The sequence below is a fragment of the Lolium perenne genome, chromosome 3, assembly GCF_019359855.2.
Source record: "Lolium perenne isolate Kyuss_39 chromosome 3, Kyuss_2.0, whole genome shotgun sequence".
Taxonomy (NCBI): Eukaryota; Viridiplantae; Streptophyta; class Magnoliopsida; order Poales; family Poaceae; genus Lolium; species Lolium perenne.
Genome location: NC_067246.2, coordinates 75,273,929 through 75,296,293, shown reverse-complemented (window position 1 = coordinate 75,296,293; position 22,365 = coordinate 75,273,929). Strand labels below are relative to the sequence as shown.

Below are 22,365 nucleotides of genomic sequence, written 5' to 3'. Positions count from 1 at the left end.
AGGAGGAATAACTGTTGTACCTAATGATAATGATGAGCTCATCCCTCAAAGAGTAGTTGTAGGGTATAGAATGTGCATTGATTTTCGAAAGGTTAATAAAGTTACTAACAAAGATCATTACCCTTTACCTTTTATTGATCAAATGCTAGAAAGGTTATCTAAAAATACTCATTTCTTCTTTCTTGATGGTTATTCTGGGTTTTCACAAATTGCTGTTAGAGCTAAAGATCAAGAGAAAACCACTTTCACTTGTCCCTATGGAACTTATGCTTATATGCGTATGCCTTTTGGTTTATGTAATGCTCCTGCTACTTTTCAAAGATGCATGTCTGCTATTTTTCATGGTTTTTGTGAAAAGATTGTAGAGGTATTCATGGATGATTTTTCTGTCTATGGGAATTCTTTTGATGATTGTTTGCGAAACCTTGATAAAGTTTTGCAGAGATGTGAATAAACTAACCTTGTTCTTAATTGGGAGAAATGCCACTTTATGGTTAATGAAGGAATTGTATTGGGACATAAAATTTCTGAGAGAGGAATTGAAGTTGATAGAGCTAAAGTTGAAGCAATTAAGAAGATGCCCTGTCCTAGGGATGTTAAAGGTATTCATAGTATTCTTGGTCATGCTGGTTTTTATAGGAGATTTATTAAAGATTTCTCTAAAATTTCAAAGCCTCTTACTAATCTTCTTCAAAAAGATGTACTTTTTTGTTTTTGATGATGATTGTAAGGAAGTTTTTGAAACTCTAAAGAAAGCATTAACAACTGCTCCTGTAGTTGAACCTCCTGATTGGAATTTACCTTTTGAAATTATGTGTGATGCTAGTGATTTTGCTGTAGGTGTTGTTCTTGGACAGCGAGTAGATAAAGAATTGAATGTTATTCATTATGCTAGTAAAACTCCTGATGCTGCTCAAAGAAATTATGCTACAACTGAAAAAGAGTTATTAGTTGTAGTTTTTGCTTGTGACAAGGTTAGACCTTATATTGTTGATTCAAAAGTCACAATTCATACTGATCATGCTGCAATTAGGTACCTTATGGAAAAGAAAGATGCTAAGCCAAGGCTTATTAGATGGGTGCTTCTTTTGCAAGAATTTGATTTACATATTGTAGATAGGAAAGGACCTGATAATCCTGTTGCTGATAATTAGTCAAGATTGGAAAATATTGCTTATGATCCTGTTCCCGTTAATGATAGTTTTCCAAATGAACAATTGGCTGCAATAAAGGTGAGCTCGTGAGATAGTCCTTGGTATGCTGATTATGCTAACTTTATTGTTGTAGGATAACGTTGCATAGAAAACAAAAAATTTCCTACCGCGAACACGCAATCCAAGCCAAGATGCAATCTAGAAGACGGTAGCAACAAGGGGGTATCGAGTCTCACCCTTGAAGAGATTCCAAAGCCTACAAGATGAGGCTCTTGTTGCTGCGGTAGACGTTCACTTGCCACTTGCAAAAGCGCGTAGAAGATCTTGATCACGATCGATTCCGGCGCCACGAACGGGCAGCACCTCCGTACTCGGTCACACGTTCGGTTGTTGATGAAGACGACGTCCACCTCCCGTTCCAGCGGGCAGCGGAAGTAGTAGCTCCTCTTGAATCCGACAGCACGATGGCGTGGTGTCGGTGGCGGTGGAGAACTCCGGCAGAGCTTCGCTAAAGCTACGCGGAAGATATGGAGGAGAGGGGGGCGGCTAGGGTTTGGGAGGGGGTGGCCGGCCTCAAGGGGGTGCGGCCAACTTGTGGCTTTGGTGTGTCCGGCCCCCTCCCCTATGCCCCTCATTATATAGGTGGAACCCCAAGTGTTGGTATCCAAGTCTTCGAATAAGACCCGAACCAAAAACCTTCCATATGGAGGGGAAACCTAGCCAAGCTAGGACTCCCACTAGAGGTGGGAGTTCCACCTCCCATATGGGGGGGTGGCCGGCCCCCTAAGGGGGAGTCCACTTGGGACTCCTCCCCCACTAGGGTTGGCCGGCCATGGTGGTGGAGTCCCATGTGGACTCCACCTTCCTTGGTGGTTTCTTCCTGACTTTTCTAGAACCTTCTAGAACCTTCCATAGAACCTTCCGCGACATTTTAATTCACATAAAATGACATTCTATATATGAATCTTATTCTCCGGACCATTCCGGAACTCCTCGTGATGTCCGGGATCTCATCCGGGACTCCGAACAAATATTCGAACTCCATTCCATATTCAAGTACTACCATTTCAACATCCAACTTTAAGTGTGTCACCCTACGGTTCGTGAACTATGCGGACATGGTTGAGTACTCACTCCGACCAATAACCAATAGCGGGATCTGGAGATCCATAATGGCTCCCACATATTCAACGATGACTTTAGTGATCGAATGAACCATTCACATACAATACCAATTCCCTTTGTCACGCGATATTTTACTTGTCCGAGGTTTGATCTTCGGTATCACTCTATACCTTGTTCAACCTCGTCTCCTGACAAGTACTCTTTACTCGTACCGTGGTATGTGGTCTCTTATGAACTTATTCATATGCTTGCAAGACATTAGACGACATTCCACCGAGAGGGCCCCGAGTATATCTATCCGTCATCGGGATGGACAAATCCCACTGTTGATCCATATATCTCAACTCATACTTTCCGGATACTTAATCCCACCTTTATAGCCACCCATTTACGCAGTGGTGTTTGGTGTAATCAAAGTACCTTTCCGGTATAAGTGATTTACATGATCTCATGGTCATAAGGACTAGGTAACTATGTATCGAAAGCTCATAGCAAATAACTTAATGACGAGATCTTATTCTACGCTTAATTGGGTGTGTCCATTACATCATTCATACAATGACATAACCTTGTTATTAATAACATCCAATGTTCATGATTATGAAACTAATCATCCATTAATCAACAAGCTAGTTTAAGAGGCATATTAGGGACTTCTTGTTGTCTACATATCACACATGTACTAATGTTTCGGTTAATACAATTATAGCATGATATATAAACATTTATCATAAACATAAAGATATAAATAATAACCATTTTATTATTGCCTCTAGGGCATATCTCCTTCAGTCTCCCACTTGCACTAGAGTCAATAATCTAGATTACATTGTAATATACCTAACACCCATGGCATTCTGGTGTTGGTCATGCTTTGCCCTAGGGAGAGCTTTAGTCAACGGATCTGCTACATTCAGATCAGTGTGTACTTTGCAAATCTTTACTTCTCCATCTTCGATGTACTCGCGAATCGAGTGGTAACGCAGCTTGATATGCTTCAGCCTCTTGTGTGACCTTGGCTCTTGTGCATTGGCGATGGCACCCATGTTATCACAGTAAATGATTAATGGGTCCAATGCACTAGGAACCACACCGAACTCTACAATGAACCTCTTCATCCATACCGCTTCTGATGAAGCCTCTGAAGCCGCTATGTACTCTGATTCTGTTGAAGACTTCGCCACCGTGCACTGCTTCGAGCTTGCCCAGCTTACTGCAGCACCATTCAATATAAACACGTACCCAGATTGTGACTTAGAGTCATCAGGATCAGTGTTCCAACTTGCATCGGTGTAACCATTTACAACGAGCTCTTGGTCACCTCCATAACAAAGAAACATATCCTTAGTTCTTTTCAAGTACTTCAGGATATTCTTGACCGCTGTCCAGTGTTCCATTCCTGGATCACTTTGGTATCTGCTAGTCAAACTAACAGCATGTGCTATATCCGGTCTAGTACATAGCATGGCATACATGATAGATCCTACTGCCGAGGCATAGGGGATTTTACTCATCCTTTCTCTTTCTTCTGCCGTAGCCGGTCCTTGAGTCTTACTCAAGACTTTGCCTGGTAACATAGGTAAGAACCCTTTCTTACTTTCGTCCATTCTAAACTTCTTTAGAATCTTGTCCAGATATGTACTCTGTGATAGCCCTATTAGGTGTCTTGATCTATCTCTATAGATCTTGATGCCTAATATATATGATGCTTCACCAAGGTCTTTCATTGAAAAACTATTATTCAAATAACCTTTAACACTGCTTAATAGTTCTATATCATTCCCGATCAATAATATGTCATCTACATATAATATCAGGAATGCTACAGAGCTCCCACTCACTTTCTTGTAAATACAGGCCTCTCCATGACACTGTATAAACCCGAAGTCTTTGATCACCTTATCAAAGCGTCGGTTCCAACTTCTCGATGCTTGCTTCAGTCCATAGATTGAACGCTGAAGTTTGCATACTTTGTCAGCATTTTTAGGATCGACAAAACCTTTGGGTTGTACCATATACAACTCTTCCTCAATGTCTCCATTAAGGAACGCCGTTTTGACATCCATCTGCCAAATCTCATAATCGAAAAATGCAGCTATTGCTAACAAAATCCTCAAAGATTTTAGCTTCGCTACAGGTGAGAAAGTCTCATCGTAGTCAACTCCTTGAATTTGTTCGGAAACCCTTTGCGACAAGTCGAGCTTTATAGACAGTAATATTACCATCAGCATCTGTTTTTCTCTTGAAGATCCATTTATTCTCGACAGCCTTTCGGCTATCAGGTAAGTCTACCAAAGTCCATACTTTGTTATCATACATGGATCCCATTTCGGATTTCATGGCTTCTTGCCATTTGTTGGAATCTGGGCTCATCATCGCTTCTTCATACGTCGCAGGGTCCTCATCATTGTTATCCACAATCATGACATTTAGACAAGGATCATACCAATCTGGAGTGGTACGTTCCCTTGTCGATCTGCGAGGTTCAGTAGTTTCCTCGTTCGAAGTTTCATGATCATTATCATTAGCTTCCTCTGTTGCCGGTGTAGGCGGTACAGGTACAACTTCCGGTACTACGCTACTCTGATCAACGAGTATAGATTCATCAATCTCATCGAGTTCTACTTTTCTTCCAGTCACTTCTTTAGTGAGAAATTCTTTCTCAAGAAAGGTTCCGTTCTTAGCAACAAAGATTTTGCCTTCGGATCTGTGATAGAAAGTGTACCCTATAGTTTTCTTAGGGTATCCTATGAAGATGCATTTCTCCGCTTTGGGTTCTAGCTTGTCCGGTTGTAACTTCTTTACATAGGCTTCGCAACCCCAAACTTTCAGGAACGACAGCTTAGGTTTCTTATTAAACCATAATTCATACGGTGTCGTTTCTACGGATTTTGATGGTGCTCTATTTAAAGTGAATGCGGCTGTCTCTAATGCATAACTCCAAAAAGATAATGGCAAATCAGTAAGAGACATCATAGAACGAACCATATCTAAGAGAGTTCGATTACGACGTTCGGACACACCGTTACGTTGAGGTGTTCCCGGCGGTGTCAATTGTGAAAGTATTCCGCATTTCTTTAAATGCATGCCAAACTCATAACTCAGATATTCACCTCCACGATCAGATCGTAGAAATTTGATCTTCTTGTTACGTTGATTTTCTACTTCACTTTGGAATTCCTTAAACTTCTCGAAAGTTTCGGATTTATGTTTCATGAAATAGATATACCCATATCTACTCAGATCATCTGTGAAGGTTAGAACATAACGATAACCACCGCGTGATGCTACGCTCATTGGTCCACACACATCGGTATGTATAATTTCCAATAAGTCAGTAGCTCGCTCCATCATACCAGAAAATGGAGTCTTAGTCATTTTTCCCATTAGACATGCTTCGCATCTATCAAGTGACTCAAAGTCAAGTGATTCAAGTAATCCATCAGTATGGAGTTTCTTCATGCGTTTCACTCCAATATGACCAAGACGACAGTGCCACATATAAGTAGAATTATCATTCAATTTAATTCGTTTAGCATTTACGTTATGTATGTGCGTGTCACTACTATCGAGATCTAACAGAAATAAGCCATTCTTTTGTGGTGCTCGACCATAAAAGATATTATTCATAAAAATAGAACAACCATTATTCTCAGACTTGAATGAATAACCGTCTTGCATTAAACAAGATCCAGATATAATGTTCATGCTCAACGCAGGTACATAATAACAATTATTTAGGCTTAAAACTAATCCCGAAGGTAGATGTAGAGGAAGTGTGCCGACTGCGATCACATTGACCTTGGATCCGTTTCCAACGCGCATCGTCACTTCATCTTTCAGCAGTTGTCGTTTATTCTTTAGTTCCTGTTTCGAGTTACAAGTATGAGCAACCGAACCAGTATCAAATACCCAGGTACTAGAACGAGAACCAGTGAAATGAACATCTATAACATGTATATCAGATATACCTTCTTTCTTCTTCTTGACAAGGCCGTTCTTTAGATCAGCCAGATACTTGGAGCAATTACGCTTCCAGTGTCCCTTCTCCTTGCAGTAATAGCACTCAGCATCAGGCTTAGGGCCATTCTTAGGTTTCACAGGAGGCGTGGCAGCTTTCTTGCCACCCTTCTTGAATTTTCCCTTAGACTTGCCCTGTTTCTTGAAACTGGTGGTCTTGTTGACCATCAACACTTGGTGCTCTTTCTTGATCTCAATCTCAGCAGCTTTTAGCATGCCAAAGAGTTCAGGTAACTCCTTGTTCATGTTCTGCATATTGTAGTTTATCACGAAGTTCTTGTAACTTGGTGGCAGTGATTGAAGGACACGATTAATCCCCAGTCTGTTAGGAATCACTATTCCCAAGTCACTGAGTTTCTTCGCATGCCCGGTCATGGCGAGCATGTGCTCACTAACGGAGCTGCCTTCTTCCATCATACAGCTGAAGAATTGTTTCGATGCTTCATAGCATTCCACGGCCGCATGAGTCTCGAATATAGCTTTCAGCTCATTCATCAACTCATGAGGATCGTGGTGCTCAAAACGTTTTTGAAGATCGGATTCCAAACTGCACAGGATGGCACACTGAACTTGAGAGTACCGAGTTTTCCGAGTCTCGTAAACAGCTTTTACTTCATCGGTTTCAGTTCTGCAGGAGGGTCACCTAGCGGTGCATCAAGCACATATTGCAGATTTTCGCCAGAGAGGAAGATCCTCACATGACGGAACCAGTCGGTGAAGTTGCTACCGTTGCTCTTAAGTTTCTCTTTCTCTAGGAACTGATTAAAATTGATTGGGGACGCCATCTCTACAACATATATTTGCAAAAGTTTAGACTAAGTTTATGACAAATTGAGTTCAAATTTTAATTCAACATAATTAAAAATCTAAGTGAACTCCCACTCAAAACAATATCCCTCGCATTGTCTTAGTGATCACACGAACCAAATCCACCGCACCTAAACCCGATCATCACGAGAAAAGGTGTGATTTCAATGGCGAACACTCAAAGTGTTCATCATATCAACCATATGATTCATGCTCTACCTTTCGGTATCACGTGTTCCGAGACCATGTCTGTACATGCTAGGCTCGTCAAGGCCACCTTAGTATCCGCATGTGCAAAACTGTCTTGCACCCGTTGTATGTACTTATTGAATCTATCACACCCGATCATCACGAGATGCTTCGAAACGACAAGACTTGGTAACGGTGCTACTAAGGATGAACACTTTATTATCTTGAGATTTTAGTGAGGGATCATCTTATAATGCTACCGTCGCGATCTAAGCAAAATAAGATGCATAAAAGGATTAACATCACATGCAGTTCATATGTGATATGATATGGCCCTTTTGTCTTTGCGCCTTTGATCTTCATCTCCAAAGCACGGACATGATCTCCATCATCTTCGGGCATGATCTCCATCATCGTCGGCGTAGCGTCAAGGTCAATGGCGCCGTCTTCATGATTGTCCTCCATGTAGCAACTATTACAACTACTTTGAAATACTACTCAACATGAATTTTAAAGACAACCATAAGGCTCCTGCCGGTTGCCACAATACAATAATGATCGTCTCATACATATTCATATATAACTATATCAAGGCTGACCCTTTTTGCCGCAACGGCAGCGTTTTGGTCACTGTTTCATCGATAGTTTTGTTCAATCACGATTAGCCACATAGAAAATTTCTCCTGTAGACGCCCGACTGGTTTTTCTTGATGCCTAATATTTGTTTCCTTTTCTTCTTTCTTTTCTTTTGTACAAAGCGTGATTAAGGGAGATCTCCGGTCGTGACTTTTTTCCAGCCGGTTTCCTTCTTCTTTTTCTTTACTAGATGACCGGTTGCGCTATCGCGCAAATGGCAGAATCAATACATGAGAAGACCCGTTGTGCCCCAGCCCAAAGACCGAACCGGAGCCTGAATTGAAGCCATACCTTACCAGTAAGTGAAATCATGGAGACAATCAGCAAGAAATAAAACGCAAATGAATCAACAGTAAGACAACTAATACTTTGGTTGCACACGAAGTTGATCACAAAATCACCAATAGCAGTACATTGTCATACAACATAGATGATAGAATCAAAAAGTCGCAGCATAGTAAATAGCCAATGGCGGCAAGCAGCACATCCAGAGATTGCGGAACATGCCCTAGGCGCTCGATACCTATTCCTACAGGTTTCACAATCACAACAAAATCCATGAGTTGGACAGTAAAATTTGGAAAATAAAACTTATGCAGAAATCTTCTGAAATCTTGTGCAGAAAGTAGATTATCTAAACAAGTGCCAATAAATACTGCACAATTCCTTACTGAAAGAATTGAAGGGCATTGCATACTTACAAAACAAGGGTTTCACATCCATAAGAATGATTGGTTTTTATCGTTGGCTCGCCAAGCCTAACACAACCCTCCTCCTTTACCTGGGCCCAGCTATTCCTAAAAGGCATAGGCAGAGTTATACTTACAAAACAAGAAGGCAAAAAAAAAGATATGGAAATCAATCCTACAAAAAAGGAAATACAAATATTGGACTTATGAAAATTGAATGTCACTGCTCTACCAATCGCATCCATATGATAAGGTGGTTTTTAACACAAATCCCAGGTTACCAAGATTATTAAAAAGAAGACTATTCTCAATACCCTGAAAAAAATGAGGGACCAAGAATGAAGATCTTGCAATTATATATTTAATCATAAACTATTTAGAACCAATACAAATCAGAATTGGTCGCTAGTACTAACCGTAAAAAGGATGATCAAAGAGAACAAAGAACGAGCAAGGATATATTGTAATGAAAAGCTCTGACATAATAAGAATGACTTGGCAGCATTTTTTTGCTGCACAAGGGAGAGGAAACTTCCTAGAACTCATGACTATGTAGGATGTTTGCATACTGCATCAACTATGTTAATAGGTAACCCAGACAAAATGCTGTCTTTGGAAGCACAAGCAACATTCAAGGGAGACATAGTCCCAAGGATCAAGATATTATTTCAGTACAGGAAAGGGAGACAAAGTCCCAAGGATCAAGATATTATTCTAGTACAGGCGTTGCCGCCAGGGATTTCACAGGGAACAATTTCCAGAATCTGGTCAAATTCCGTAACTACAAACAATCTCAGCCACTACAAAAGTTGGCATCAGGAAAATGGAGAAGAACAGAAACTGACGTAGTCCTAGAAGTGAAGGGTAAAGTTCAAAATTGAGTGGTGCATTAGGTATGGTACAGGGTACAGGGTGCATTGCTTCAGATATAATTTTCCAGAAGTTTAACAATCTGAGATGTATCCTTTTTATACGAAACCCACGGATAAAGTCCAACCCACCTTATTACTTTTGTGAAGTTTTGATTCCTAGGATGGTAGACAATAGCAATAGATTCCAGCTGATTGAAAGAAAATAGATAAGGGTTTCAGATCACCTTCAGGAGACCAACATGGCGTTAAGTGGCTCTCTTCCTCTACGTCTTTGATACCTGTCAAGTAAAGGAGAAGCATTGAACATAAGCGTTGGGTTCAGAAATGGATACATATGCATTTGGTTAACTATATGAAACGAGTTCATCCATTTTTCCAGCCCATCAAAAGCAGCTCGACATCGTGCATATATCATTAATTTCAGTACAATTCTCAGTTTCTCACCACTTCACAACAAGATAATTATTTTCAAGCATTAGTCCCAAACCAAGACAAAGATGCATGCACTTTTGCCAGCAGCTCCTAGTAAGCAAAGAAGAGAGATTGTGTTCCAAACAATACGTTACAGTGGCAAATGAATAATTCCTTTCCAGTTATGTATATATGAATATCCCAACAAAAAAGTTAGCTATGCTCATATAACCAATAAATGTAGACGGAATGAAGTAAAACTAACCATGTTATGAAGTAAAACGAACCATCTAATCTGCTGAGCAAGTACTCTATCGCGGCCATCCACACTATCCGCTACTCGCCCCAAGTTTTACCTAGCACTTGATAGAGGACAAAACAGATTAAACATTTCAGAACCCTAAGACAATATGTTGTTATTTCAGAATCCTAACACAATACATTTAGAAAAATAGTACGAAATCTTAAAGAAATGTATTTCAGAAATAAAGGTAATGCAATCTGCTAGAAATCAATCAATACTATTAGAAAAAAAGTACACTTTTCAAATACCCTAAGGCAACTTCATGATGTTAGCATGATAAAAAAATACGATTTCACTTCTTCTGGTCCTAAATTAAATATCCATTTGAATATACTACATCAGGCATTTATTCAACTTATCACAAGTAAACAATTCCAGAGATAATAAGAAAATAAATGTATCACGTATACAAAATACCTCTAAACCAACTATGGAAATTCCTTACATTTGTCTCCTTCTCTTAAGACATAAACTGCAATGCCGGTTATTGTCGACCAAGATACCGGTCATATGGCTGCTAAAGTGCAAATGACAAAAGAAAGACCATGTGACATAACAACTTTATGTTTTTACAGGGAGTATATGAGACTAACAAAATTGCCAAATTTGTTCTTATAGAGAAACAATCAAATACGAACGGAAACCATGCACTTACTGCCAAAACAAGAACTTAACGGTAGACGTAGAACCTATCTTTTTTACACTGAAACTTACTGGTTAGCGAGATAGGAGAAACTCTCTTATTACGTTGATATTGGTAAGGAAGTAGCATTCTATAAGTTTCACCATAAGCATAGTCAGTTAATACATGCCCCATAACTGGGAGCATGATTAAAATGGCTAAAACCTTACTGCTAGGAGTAACATGTAGAATTAAGGAACACCTTGTAAAGTACAGACTCGTAGCTCGCCATTATAAGGTACATGTGGAAGCGATCATACTTGGATGTAGGGTTTGCAAATTTTACTTTGTACTCAAAATCCTCAAGATTAAAATAAGATAACCAATGACTTCAAGAAACTAAGATTGTACTCAACAATAACAAGCTGAGACATACATGCGCATATAGAAACACGACTTTCACATACTCGCAGAATGAAAGAAAAGCAAAGGCCAGAGAACGGGGGTACTCAAGCACTGATTTGCAGCATACACAAAAGTAAAATATGTAAATCTCACACGGGCGGTGATGTTGAAGCTAGTGAAGGTTTCTTACCATCCTTGGATCACTTGATGGGAGATGAAGGGACCATTTGCTCGAGCGCCTCGGAGGCATCTGCAACATCCACGCCTCCGCTACCGTCCAGGTTAGGACTGAGGAGGACTACCAGTAGGTGTCAACCGTAAACACAAGAATCTGAAGAAAAAAAGATGCAGACATTTAAATATTTCAGAATTACAGGTATATTGATCGGATTGAAGAGCACATGCACTATAATTTGAAGAGTAATTTTTTCTAAAACCTTATAGCTCTCAAATTGGACAACATATTCAAAAGCAAGCCTATCAAATCAGTAGTAGTACAAAATGAAAGAGTGCCAATGAGCAGAGATATATGTACTATTAATGAGCATCACTTTCACTGACACACTCGTGTATATTCATCACCCATAGACTACAATTAAAAGAAAGAGACAAAAATGAGTGGACCATGAGAAACCATGTGAATACCACTACTACTAAAAGACCCATGTACTATTAATGAGCATCATTTCACTGACACACTCGTATACATTCATCGCCCATAGACTACAATTAAAAGAAAGAGGCAAAAATGAGTGGACCATGAGAAAGTAATGCAAAATTGATGTATCTCAGTTTCCACTGGAATGGAATACTACAGAATGTTCAGAACATCTATGTGAAATAATTCGATCACTACTAAGCATATAGTGTACAACAAAGCAAATGAATCAAGTAAAATATGTGTTCACCTCGCTTAACAATTTATTGTCGATTAAGTTTGGTTAGAGCATGTGTTCCTTTCATGTAGTATTTATGATACTATAAATTAAGCCATGTCAAATATTACTCACAAACAAGACAAATGGAGAGCCTGGTAGGGCCATTACCCACACCCTGTTCTCGTCAGCTTCAACAGTGGAACGGTGGGGATAGTACTCGGCTCAAGCAGCAACTGTCACAAGATCATCGCCACTCCTTCCAACCTAGCAGATACCTGGGAAACAAGCTTGGAAAGCATGAATCATCGGAGCAGATCATGGGCTTGCATCAATCATTTCAGAATATGTACCCCCAAAATAATTTCAGGTTCAAACCAAAGCGCACAAAATGTACAGTTAATGGCAAAGAAAGCTAGACACAGATGCGCGGGGAGGCCGAGGTCGCCGATGCGCGGCGGCCGCCAGTCGCCCAGCTCCTTCCTCTTCTCTTCCTGTGGATGGAACACGCTGAAGAAGGAGATCTCGAGCTCAAGCCAGTTGTGGACGACCATCTCAAGCCACTCACCACGCGCCTCCGCCGTCCTCCGTGCGCGCTCCTGCAACGCCTCCTTCGGCCCGTCAGCGCGGCCGTCCCCCACCCTGGCTCTAAGCACCTTGCATGAGTACCAATTTGATTTTCTAAGCATATCTCTAAGCACCTTGCATGAGTACATGCCTTCAGAGTTCACATTGCACAACAGGTAGCTAGTGTAACCGCCTAAGTATGCGATTTAACTCCATTCAGGACTGGTCAGTACCTCAAGCCAAGACCCAAACAAACAATCAAGCCAAGGCAAGCGATGGCAAATATTGCATCTATGTGGTACGGTTCTGGCTGAGCAGCATAGGATGGGAATGGGACAAAAGGTGTCCACTCGTGGTGGACTATTATGCGCTTTACAATTGCTGGATAACTTTGTAGAGGTCGTTGTCGTGGATCGCCAGCAACTCAGGGACTTTCGGGGAGGTGAAGCCCATCTCGTGGAGTGCGTTGTAGGATTTCACAAACTCCTTCACCTGAACAGGACACAAGGTACCAGATTTATTATACTACTTGCAAGTTTTGCTGAAAATTGAAAGCCATGAGAAAAAGTCCTACTACTGAATTAATCGGCATAACACAAAGTCTCCTGAGGGATTCGACTACTGTAGAATTATTTACAATTTTAAACTTTGTGGTTTACAGCTTTACCCAGACTGGACAACATTTTACTCTAAAAAAATGGCCGACTACAATCAATATTTTCTAAATAGACAAGGAGTTTCTTTCCCACAGAGACAACTATTTTAACAAGCTAGGCCAACAGAACAGCAAGCGTAGCTTTACCGTTGAATAGTACATGGTACGGAGAAGTGCATCAAATTGACTACAAATCGTAAGAGCAGTCAGCTGTATGTACCTATTCAATTGGTTTTGGACAAACATTTTGAGCTAGCAGAGCATTGGTTTTAGTAACTGATGATGATGAAAGATAGTTTTGCTAAAGTACAAGATGAACAAGGGGAAAGGAGCATGCCTTCGTTGGATTATCTCCATAATTTAACACGGCAAATGACACAGCTTGACGTCCAAGCCCCATCGAGATATACTTCTCCACAACTGGATCTACTGATGCAGCCTGCATAAAGGCAAAACAGAGGAAAATAAGCCTTCAGAGATATTCTATTATTCATAGATTTTGATAAGGTACTCATCTGCTATAAACATCTGGCAAGTATTTATCATGTGGAAGGATGCAAAGGAGGCGAGGATCCTATAACGGAATCATAAAATTCATTTCAGAGAACAGAAGTTTCATGAAATGCCTGCATCTGCAGGATTTTACTGAAGATACAAATGGGTAAAACCATAAAATAAGAGAGGAAAGAAAGATGAAAGAGAACTTATAACAATAAACACAAGTGATGGCTGGTCTGTCTCTCCCCTGGGTTTTGAACATCTAAAGGACCCAAACATACTATTCAAATTCATCAGAGCTAACCGCACATGAAAGGCTTTCACTTGAACAGAACTATAACAAGTAGATTAACCTATCTTTCAAAAAAAAATGGGTGTAGAAACCATGGTACCAATTCTCACTGCAACAGTCAAATTTAACTGGCAATGGATGGCATGCACTTGACTACATAACTTAAGGTTTTGGGCTTAATAATAGCATGCCTCACTGAAAATTTATAGATGAGACTGGTTTGGAGTCTGAGCAAATAGAAAGTTCAAGCAAAATTTATTTTAGATGCACAGGACGAATGGGCTTCAAGTCTGATCTGATGGAAATTCAAGCACAACACGACTTATAAGTAAATTTGCATAACTAATACAGTCAGTTAGATAGGAAAAAGGGTTAAAAGAACCAACAGAAGGTGCTGCTAGCTTTGAACAAACTGCAAAAGATCATTTTTACATGATTCATCATATTAATGTAAGGCTCCTTAGGCAGAAAGGAGGGAGGGTGAGGGGGAGAAGAAGTGGGAAATATTGTTTACCATAGAAGTAGTGGAAGTTGTGTGTCTTGGCCCTCCTGGTGGCTGTGGTTGTTGTTGTGTTGGTGGTGTCTGCCTTTCAGCCACAAACTTGCCCCAGTTGGGGTTCTCCTTCTCTGCCTTGGCAAGAATCATTCTTTCGTACTCAAAATCGAAATTAAAGGTGCTGCGGGGAACTTCTACCATCTGTGGTGCCAACCGAGGCTGAAAAGATAGCACTGGTTAAAGGATGGAACATTCTCCAAACACTAAGTGGGAAGCGTAACTAACAGAACAGCGCATGCCTTTTAGGTAAAGAATGGATCCATTGCATAAACCATAAAAATTTACAGGATGCTAGATGTATCTAGCAATGGTACATCAGGAAAACCTGACCTGAGATGCCCCCAAAAGTTAACAAAACTTGGCCTCTGCCTATGACATGTGGGTCGGATCAAAGTGATAAATCGTTAATATGTATTAGTCATACTTAAGAAGATCATGAATGGTGCAAATTGGACAGCTAACTGTGACTCCTGGAATGATGCAAACAGTACAATTTCTAAAATTTATTGTCATGCTCTCATTGAGCACACAAAGACATGAAGATTGATCAACCAACATCTCCTGCTGAGATGCACCATACTTTCTTCGTTCCTTCACAATCCCAAGGAGAATGACTGGCAATAGAATTGAGTGATTTCTTGAAGAGGACGGGTGCAGTGCCTACCTGAAGAACACGGGACAGAAGTGGGGTAAACAAGAAGAAACAAACGTAAAAAAACAAACAACTCAAATCGAGATGAATCCAAAAAGGAGAAGAGGTAAAAATACAATCAGTGCAAACTTCAACTTCTGGATAGTGGTTGAGTGGCTAATTATTATCAGAGGACTCAAATATGAACAAACACAAGAACTTGGCAAGAGAACCAACCTCCCATTGTGTTGTGTTGTTGCAGGTTCACCGAACGCCTTGTTGTGCCTAGAGATGAGCAGGCCGGGCAAATTCTCCATGTAATTTGATTTATCTTCTTATAAGCTGGGGAATAAGATGAGCATATAAGATGTTGGCTGAAATGCTATCACGAACAGAATGTCAACATCATAAAACAAAAATGAAACACAAATATCCAAAAATTAAATTCTTCCTAGCTTTATAAGACATATAAGCCACGAGGGACTCATAATTCTATCCAAACAGTACAAGAACCTCTCCCTTTTACCAAAAGAGTAACAATAAGAATCTTGCAGCATATGAAGCACACATTTGTTAATATCTATAATGATGAAGCCAACATATTTCCCTGTAAAAAACTGCAGCCTAGCTAAACAGAAGACGTAAAGAATACAAGTTTCTTAGAAATACCCAAAATATGACCAAAGCTACAACATATTTCTCAGAAATGAGCAGTGCACGGAAACATCTACAACATACCCAAAATATGACCAAAGCTAGCCTGTAGCAAGGAATATCATTACACGTGGAGAGAAGCTTTGAACAGTACTTTAGACTTCTAACCTATATTTAGGTCCAGATCATAATCATAACAACTGAGAAAATACATGAACTGCACTAACCATTCTTTGATTCCACAATTTCAGATTTATCCCTTGTGTTTCTTCCCAGAAAGAATACATCATGAAAACCACTCTACCAGGTCAAGCGCCACCACCATGTCCACCAGCATGATGTCTTGCAGCCTCGGTGACAATGACGGCGAAGCGCATCCACAATCGTATCCATAAAAACAACCCAGATTCAACCCAAAGCACACCAAATCTGCAAACAGTGGCACCAATACATATCAGGAGTGGAGAAAATCCTAGATGATGTAGGCACAAAGTAGGAGGAATTTGTCCAGGATCTGAGAGAAAGTGTAGCCTGTTGTTCTTACAATTTATTCTTCCTCGAATTGATATACATTGTATAGTAAGGAGGAATATGAATAAAAGCCAAATATGCTTGATGGTTCCTCATGAACCAACAAACTATAAATAATCATCTGGGAGGCAACACCAACAACTATTTTAAGCAGTTACTCAAGCATGCAACTAAACTCCTGATCTCAACTAATCCCTCTGGTCTGATATATTATTTCATTGTTAGCAAAAGAGAAGATATAGGCTAAAGTAAAATCCTATATCATCTCCTTTGTACAGCAAAAAATGTGTTAATATCCTAAAAGAAATCTAAAGAATGCTGCAGATTGGCACACTGGCCAAGATTAATATCTTTCAAGATTTACAATTAACGTGTAACAGATTCTAACAGTTCAAAATTACCAAGGATGCTGCAGATTGGCACACTCACCAAAGATGAACGGGAGCATCCCGACCTGTGCTCCATCCAAATCTTTCAAAGCCTGCAGTGTCTACACAAACAAAGAGGAAAAGCCCCAAATCAGCTCACCTGATTCACCAAAGAAACAAAAAAAATCGAAGTACACAAACCTGGACTGTAGTTTCCACTCCATATTTTGCCTCTCTTGTGGATCCGACACAATCTTCAAACTAATATAGTACCAAATCTACAGGTTGATAATGGCAAACATGCGTTGCTGCTGCCTCTGCACAAACCCGCGAATTTCCACAAAACTATTAGAGATCAGAGCTCGTCAGCAGCAAGACACGGAAATCTGAATCGCGGCGGACGGACCCATCCATCTCTGGCCAGAGATACAAAGAGAAGAATGGAGGCAAGAAAGGGACGAGCCTTACCTGAAGGTGGATCTGACTTGGTCATCCCTCGCTTGCTTGTCCTGACGCCACACGTACCTCCGCGGTCGTCGCTCGCCGTCCTCTGTCTACCGGCTCTTCTCCACGAGCTGGAGCCCCGGCGTCGTGCTCCTCCACCTGCCCCATGAGACGGAGCCGGAGCTCGCCGCGCCCAACCAAGCCCGCCCACGCCCGCCCTTCCCGAGCTCGCGCCGGCCTCCCCTTCCCTGAGCCGGAGCACGCCGCGGCCGCTCACAGCCGCCCCCGCTCGATCTGAGCTCGCTCGCGCCATGACGGAGAGATTCGGGAGGCGGCTCCACCCGTAACCGCCGTCGTCGCGCCTCCGGCATCTGCGCCGGCACAGTCGCCGCGCCGCTCCGTCCCGAGCGTCCGGTGTCGCCGCGCGGGGGAGAAGGAGATCGCCATTGGGGAGGAGAGGGGCGGGGAGGATTGGGGGTCGTCCACGGCTCCACGCCGATCTAGGTTTTCACCGTCTCCCGTGGTAGGAGACGGAAGGCGACGCGAATGAGCACCCTAGGCTGCCTCTGATGGCCGGGTCCCAAACGAAGCTGGCCCCAGTCGTCATTGGCTCCGTAGGACACAGAAGAAGTGAGAAAAAAATGACCGATTGGACGGCTGCAGTGAAAAGCGGGATTGGCGCTGGTGGAACGAACGAACCAGATGGATTTGCCCCTCTCAGAGCCCTTGCATGCCCGGGTAGTATTAGAACATTTATAGGAGAAATTTCCTTCCTTAGGTGCACCTGTAATCTCCGGTGCTTCTGGTTTTACACGATCGTGGCTCTTTCATCCATTTTTTACAAGAACTACGTGTCACGCAGCTGTGATTTCGGGACGGTTCCGCCGCTTTAACCGGATCTTTTTTTCCTCTGCTGACCTCTCTCGAAGGACCCGTGTCAGCGTTTTGTGGAATACCATCTCTACCATGTACCACTGCTTCGACGAGCTCCAACAACGCCGAACCTCCCCGTCCTCCCATGCCTCCGCCGGCCGGCGTACCTCTTGCATGGTCTCCCTTGCAGATTCCCCCGCCGCCGCACCAAACCCTTGCCCCAATCGTGATGATGTGCTGGAACTCTACTGCCGTCTCTCCTGCGGCGGCTCGCCTCCAGCCGATCCGGCTCGCCGCCGGTAAGGTTCAGCGAGAATCGGCCGTTCCAGCTCCGGCGGCCATTATTTCGGCACATGCGGCTACTACACCTCCAGGGCGCCGCCGGGACAAGGAGGAGGCTGCCTCGCTGCACCCTCCCGGCCTCCCCATGGGACAAGGAGGAGGTTGCCGGCGCACGGGAGGCTTGCAGGCGACACCAGCCACGTCGAGGAGCAGGTATGCTGCCTGACTGCACCCTCCTCTCGGTTCTCTCTCTGCCCTCCCCTCTCTCTCATCGAACAATGGGTGCAGCGAGGAGCATATGGACGCAATGACCACGGCCCGGCGATGAGAGTGGAGCGGTCGACGAGGATGCATATGGCCACGACGCCAGGTGAGCTCGATCTTCGATGTCGGATTTTTCTTTTTCTTAAATTTAATTTTTCTGGTCCTGATCTTGCTATGAAATTTGGGGATTTTGGTTTGGTCAACATGGATTTCGGATGTGGCGACAAGGTAGATGATGTGGAGTACAACCGCGCATCAGGCTACATATTGATTCATATCAGTTTCCTCTCTCTATCGCTTCAATTTCAGTCCAATGGTAGCTTATTTTTCCTATTCAGTTCTATTGATTATCTTGCATATTGTACTTTTCCGAAGTCTATTAGATGCATGTCCTTGCTGCAAATAAACGTTAGGAAAATCTGCTCCTTTGACCGTTCTTTTTGGCATTTACAGTACCATATTCAATGATTCTTCTGCTCAATCTGCCCTTTGCCATTTAGAGTTGCATATTCCGGATGTTAGGAAAAATCATTTGGCATCTTTCTCATATGCAACAGCTGTTTGTGTTTTTTCTTTTGAAGGCAAAGCGGTAAACACATGGAGAAAAGCAAACCTAACTCGATTTCTTTTGTCTATTTGCAGTTGTGTGAGTAGCTATTTGGTAGCTAGGCCCGGAGGTTGATAGGCCAAGAAATCATTGGAAGCTGTTGCTTCACCTTGCTGAGCTGCAGGTTCAGCTGCTGAGTGAGCTCTGTTGCTTCTCTTCTCCTCATGTGTAATTTTTTCATGCTGCTACTTTAGATGGTGGTGTATGGTTTGCTGCACATGATCATACATGCCTAGCTGTGTACATCTGTTCACCGATAAGCATGCCGCCACGGGCGAGCAAACAATACCTGTCGCGCCACCATGCCCATGGCAGCCATCGGGTGTCCATTGGGGTGAGCTCTCTCTCTTCCCCTCTTCTATGGTATTTGTTCCGATGTTTCCTTCCACATTGTTTGGAGCATATCAGCCAGAGGTCATGCGATAGACCTTTAGATAGACTCATTTAAGCACTATAAATCAACAAGGTTATGAGTGTTGTGCCCTTATAGGCAACAGTCCAAAAAGGACATGGTTATTTTATTTTCAAAATTTTAAAATGCTCACCTGCTAATGCTGACATGCTTCATCTGACACTGGTAGCCTTCATGGCTGTCCTTAGAAAAGATATGATGAGAAGCGAAAAAATTGCATATGGTGTCAACGGGACAGATCATCATGCAACAATCAGATGTCTTATTTCAGTCCATTGTTTGATTCAAATAAGAAGTATAATTAGTGATTAATTTTAAGTTGTTGTTGGAGAGATATTTGTGATACATCTATGTTTTCAAAGGGGGTTTTCTTTTTGCCTTGAAATAAAATGCATCTAGCCAACTCTTGAAGTTGGCCTCAAGGGCAGTGAAGGCAACACCCAGGATTCCCAAATTATGTTAAAGGATTCTTCCTTTATAAGCTGAGAGCTGCCAAATCGTACTGCAGTTTAATTATATTTCTTATTGTGCACTCTGACTGTTAGTTGGCGTCGCTTTCAGGTTTTTTCTAAGCAATGCAGCGCCATTATTTACTTTATTCTAATGTTTGTTACATTCATATTTCTATTTTAATGATTCGATGATATATTCTCACGACCATTATATTGATCACTATTGACTTGGAAATTCATGAAATTCATCTTTCAATAGTCACCAATTTAATAACCATTTTACAGTATGCCTTCATTGTTATTATAATAGATGCATCTTCTCAAGCATTATATTTTCTTACTATGAATTTCCTATCCAGGACCACGAGAGTCGAACACACTCTATTTTGTTATAGCTGAATTTGTCCTTTCCATCGTGCTAACTTCTTTTGAGTGTCGAGGATAGCTGATGTCGGTTACTGTGCAACTTTCTTTTCTAAACACAAGGAATACAAATTACTTTCTTTTGAAAAAAGGCAGCACCTCCTCAGAAAACAACACATATTAATTTACCTTGGAAGTTTGGGTTCATTGGACATTTGTATTATGAATAATGGTTACAAATTTTTGCGGTTGGTTTTCATTTTTCTCAATTTTTGGTAACTTTGCTCTCGTATTTATTTGTTGGACCAGTGGATGCAAGACTTTGATGCCTTTCAGACAGGTATGGATTCTGATTCATCGTACCCTCTTAATTTACCCGGAGTCTCTCTATTGGGTTGTGTCAGGTAGGTGGCTGAACTGGACAAGGCGTTTACTTAGGAGTGTTTAGGAAGGCCGACAATGAGTGGTGTTTGTTTCTAGGTCATTTTTGTGGGAATGAACTGCTGCGATATCACTACGTGACTGACTTTTATTAGTCTATAAATCAACTTGCACTTCTTTGAAGAGACTAATCAAGATTGACCTAAGTTCTAGCTGCTGATTTGTATGAACTGCTAAATTGTGAGACAATATTGCACAACGGGAGCTACACGCCAGAGGTATGCCACACTTCTGAAAAGAAAGTCAACATGCAACATGGAGATTATACCAAAGTTTCAGTACCTCGGCTTGGACAGAAATCAGGCAGACCACCTTGCACTTCTGGCCCCTTCTATCTGCTCAGCTCTTTCGTCATTCAGTGAAAGCTTAGATCTATAATTTTCCTAATTATAGAAGGCAAATTCTCAGCATTATGATTTATGGGAAAGACCTAAATTAGCAAGTTTTGTCTCCTCTGCTACATATTAGACCTTTTTGGCTTATGATGCAACCTGCATACCAAATTGTTGCAAGCATCAGTATCATCCTATGGGCGCGGTGTGCCAGTGTGCCTTATGTCTATCATACGGAAATTCTTACTTGCTACTCTACTAGCTTAGAGAATGAATTCTTTCCTATATTGGTGTTCTCCTTGACATTGGACAATAATGGAACAGGACCAGGATTCTTATATTGATGCTCTGTATGGTTCGTTAGCTGAGAACTATTCAGCTGCTTCATATTTGGCTCAACATGCTATACTATTATAACCTTTTCCTACTAACAATGTCGCTAACAATATATGATTTGGTTCTTTCTGAAGTCCCCGGAGTTGCAAGAGGGCTTGACAGTTGTGATATATGCAAGGACAATGGACCATATTACTGATGCAGATTTATTATATCCTCAAGAGTTCCTTCTTTCTGTTGATCTTAGTAATTTCCCACTGCACAAGATTTGTCTCGAGGTTAGCATGCCTGTAATTTGTAAGAAACATCAGGACTATGTAACCGGACACTTCAGAGTTACAAATTATGACAGGAAACAACAAGGGACAATGTGTATGCATACCAAGAATGGTACTGAATGCACCTTCTTCCAAGTAGCCTTCTATGCTGCACTGTCTGCAGTACCCAGTCTGCCTCTGTTGCACTGGGATTATCAATAAAATTCAGGACCAACCCCTCGACAGCTGCCAGTTCACCAAAACCTGTGTTTTCTCACGGCCAGTTCTATGCAGCCATCGCAACTTAAGAGTGACATCGAGAAAACTGGTAACAAATGGGTATTTTGCAGCGATAGCCAGGACCAGAAGTATAGCATATCAACAAGTGTTGACTGTCTGCAAGAACGCCAATCTAGAATTATGGATTAAGTACGATCGTAT

At 41.6% G+C, this 22,365-nt stretch overlaps 1 protein-coding gene and 2 long non-coding RNA genes across 3 annotated transcripts; 1 reads left to right on the top strand and 2 right to left on the bottom strand.

Moving 5' to 3' along the window:
* Positions 1 to 8,273: 8,273 nt before the first annotated feature.
* On the bottom strand, positions 8,274 to 9,771 carry LOC127341479 (uncharacterized). Its single transcript, XR_007875564.2, has 3 exons — positions 9,717 to 9,771; positions 8,633 to 8,728; positions 8,274 to 8,460 (listed from the first exon to the last, which is right to left on the bottom strand). It is a non-coding gene; the product is annotated as an uncharacterized lncRNA (long non-coding RNA).
* Positions 9,772 to 12,915: 3,144 nt separating this feature from the next.
* On the bottom strand, positions 12,916 to 15,145 carry LOC139838436 (uncharacterized). Its single transcript, XM_071828000.1, has 3 exons — positions 14,636 to 15,145; positions 13,669 to 13,770; positions 12,916 to 13,168 (listed from the first exon to the last, which is right to left on the bottom strand). Exons 1-3 carry the CDS (start codon positions 14,816 to 14,818, stop codon positions 13,049 to 13,051), a joined length of 405 nt encoding a protein of 134 aa, XP_071684101.1. The 5' UTR covers positions 14,819 to 15,145; the 3' UTR covers positions 12,916 to 13,048.
* A 3,097-nt stretch (positions 15,146 to 18,242) lies between these two features.
* On the top strand, positions 18,243 to 22,089 carry LOC127341480 (uncharacterized). The gene is made up of 3 exons (XR_007875567.1): positions 18,243 to 18,673; positions 18,749 to 18,830; positions 19,367 to 22,089. It is a non-coding gene; the product is annotated as an uncharacterized lncRNA (long non-coding RNA).
* Positions 22,090 to 22,365: the final 276 nt, after the last annotated feature.

Coding starts and splice junctions, on each gene's coding strand:
- LOC139838436 (XM_071828000.1), bottom strand. CDS start 14,818: ATGGTAGAAGTTCCCCGCAGCACCTTTAATTTCGATTTTGAGTACGAA. Junction 13,771..14,635: donor CAACTTCCACTACTTCTATG/GTAAACAATATT, acceptor GCCTTTATGCAG/GCTGCATCAGTAGATCCAGT. Junction 13,169..13,668: donor ATGGAGATAATCCAACGAAG/GCATGCTCCTTT, acceptor TGTCCTGTTCAG/GTGAAGGAGTTTGTGAAATC.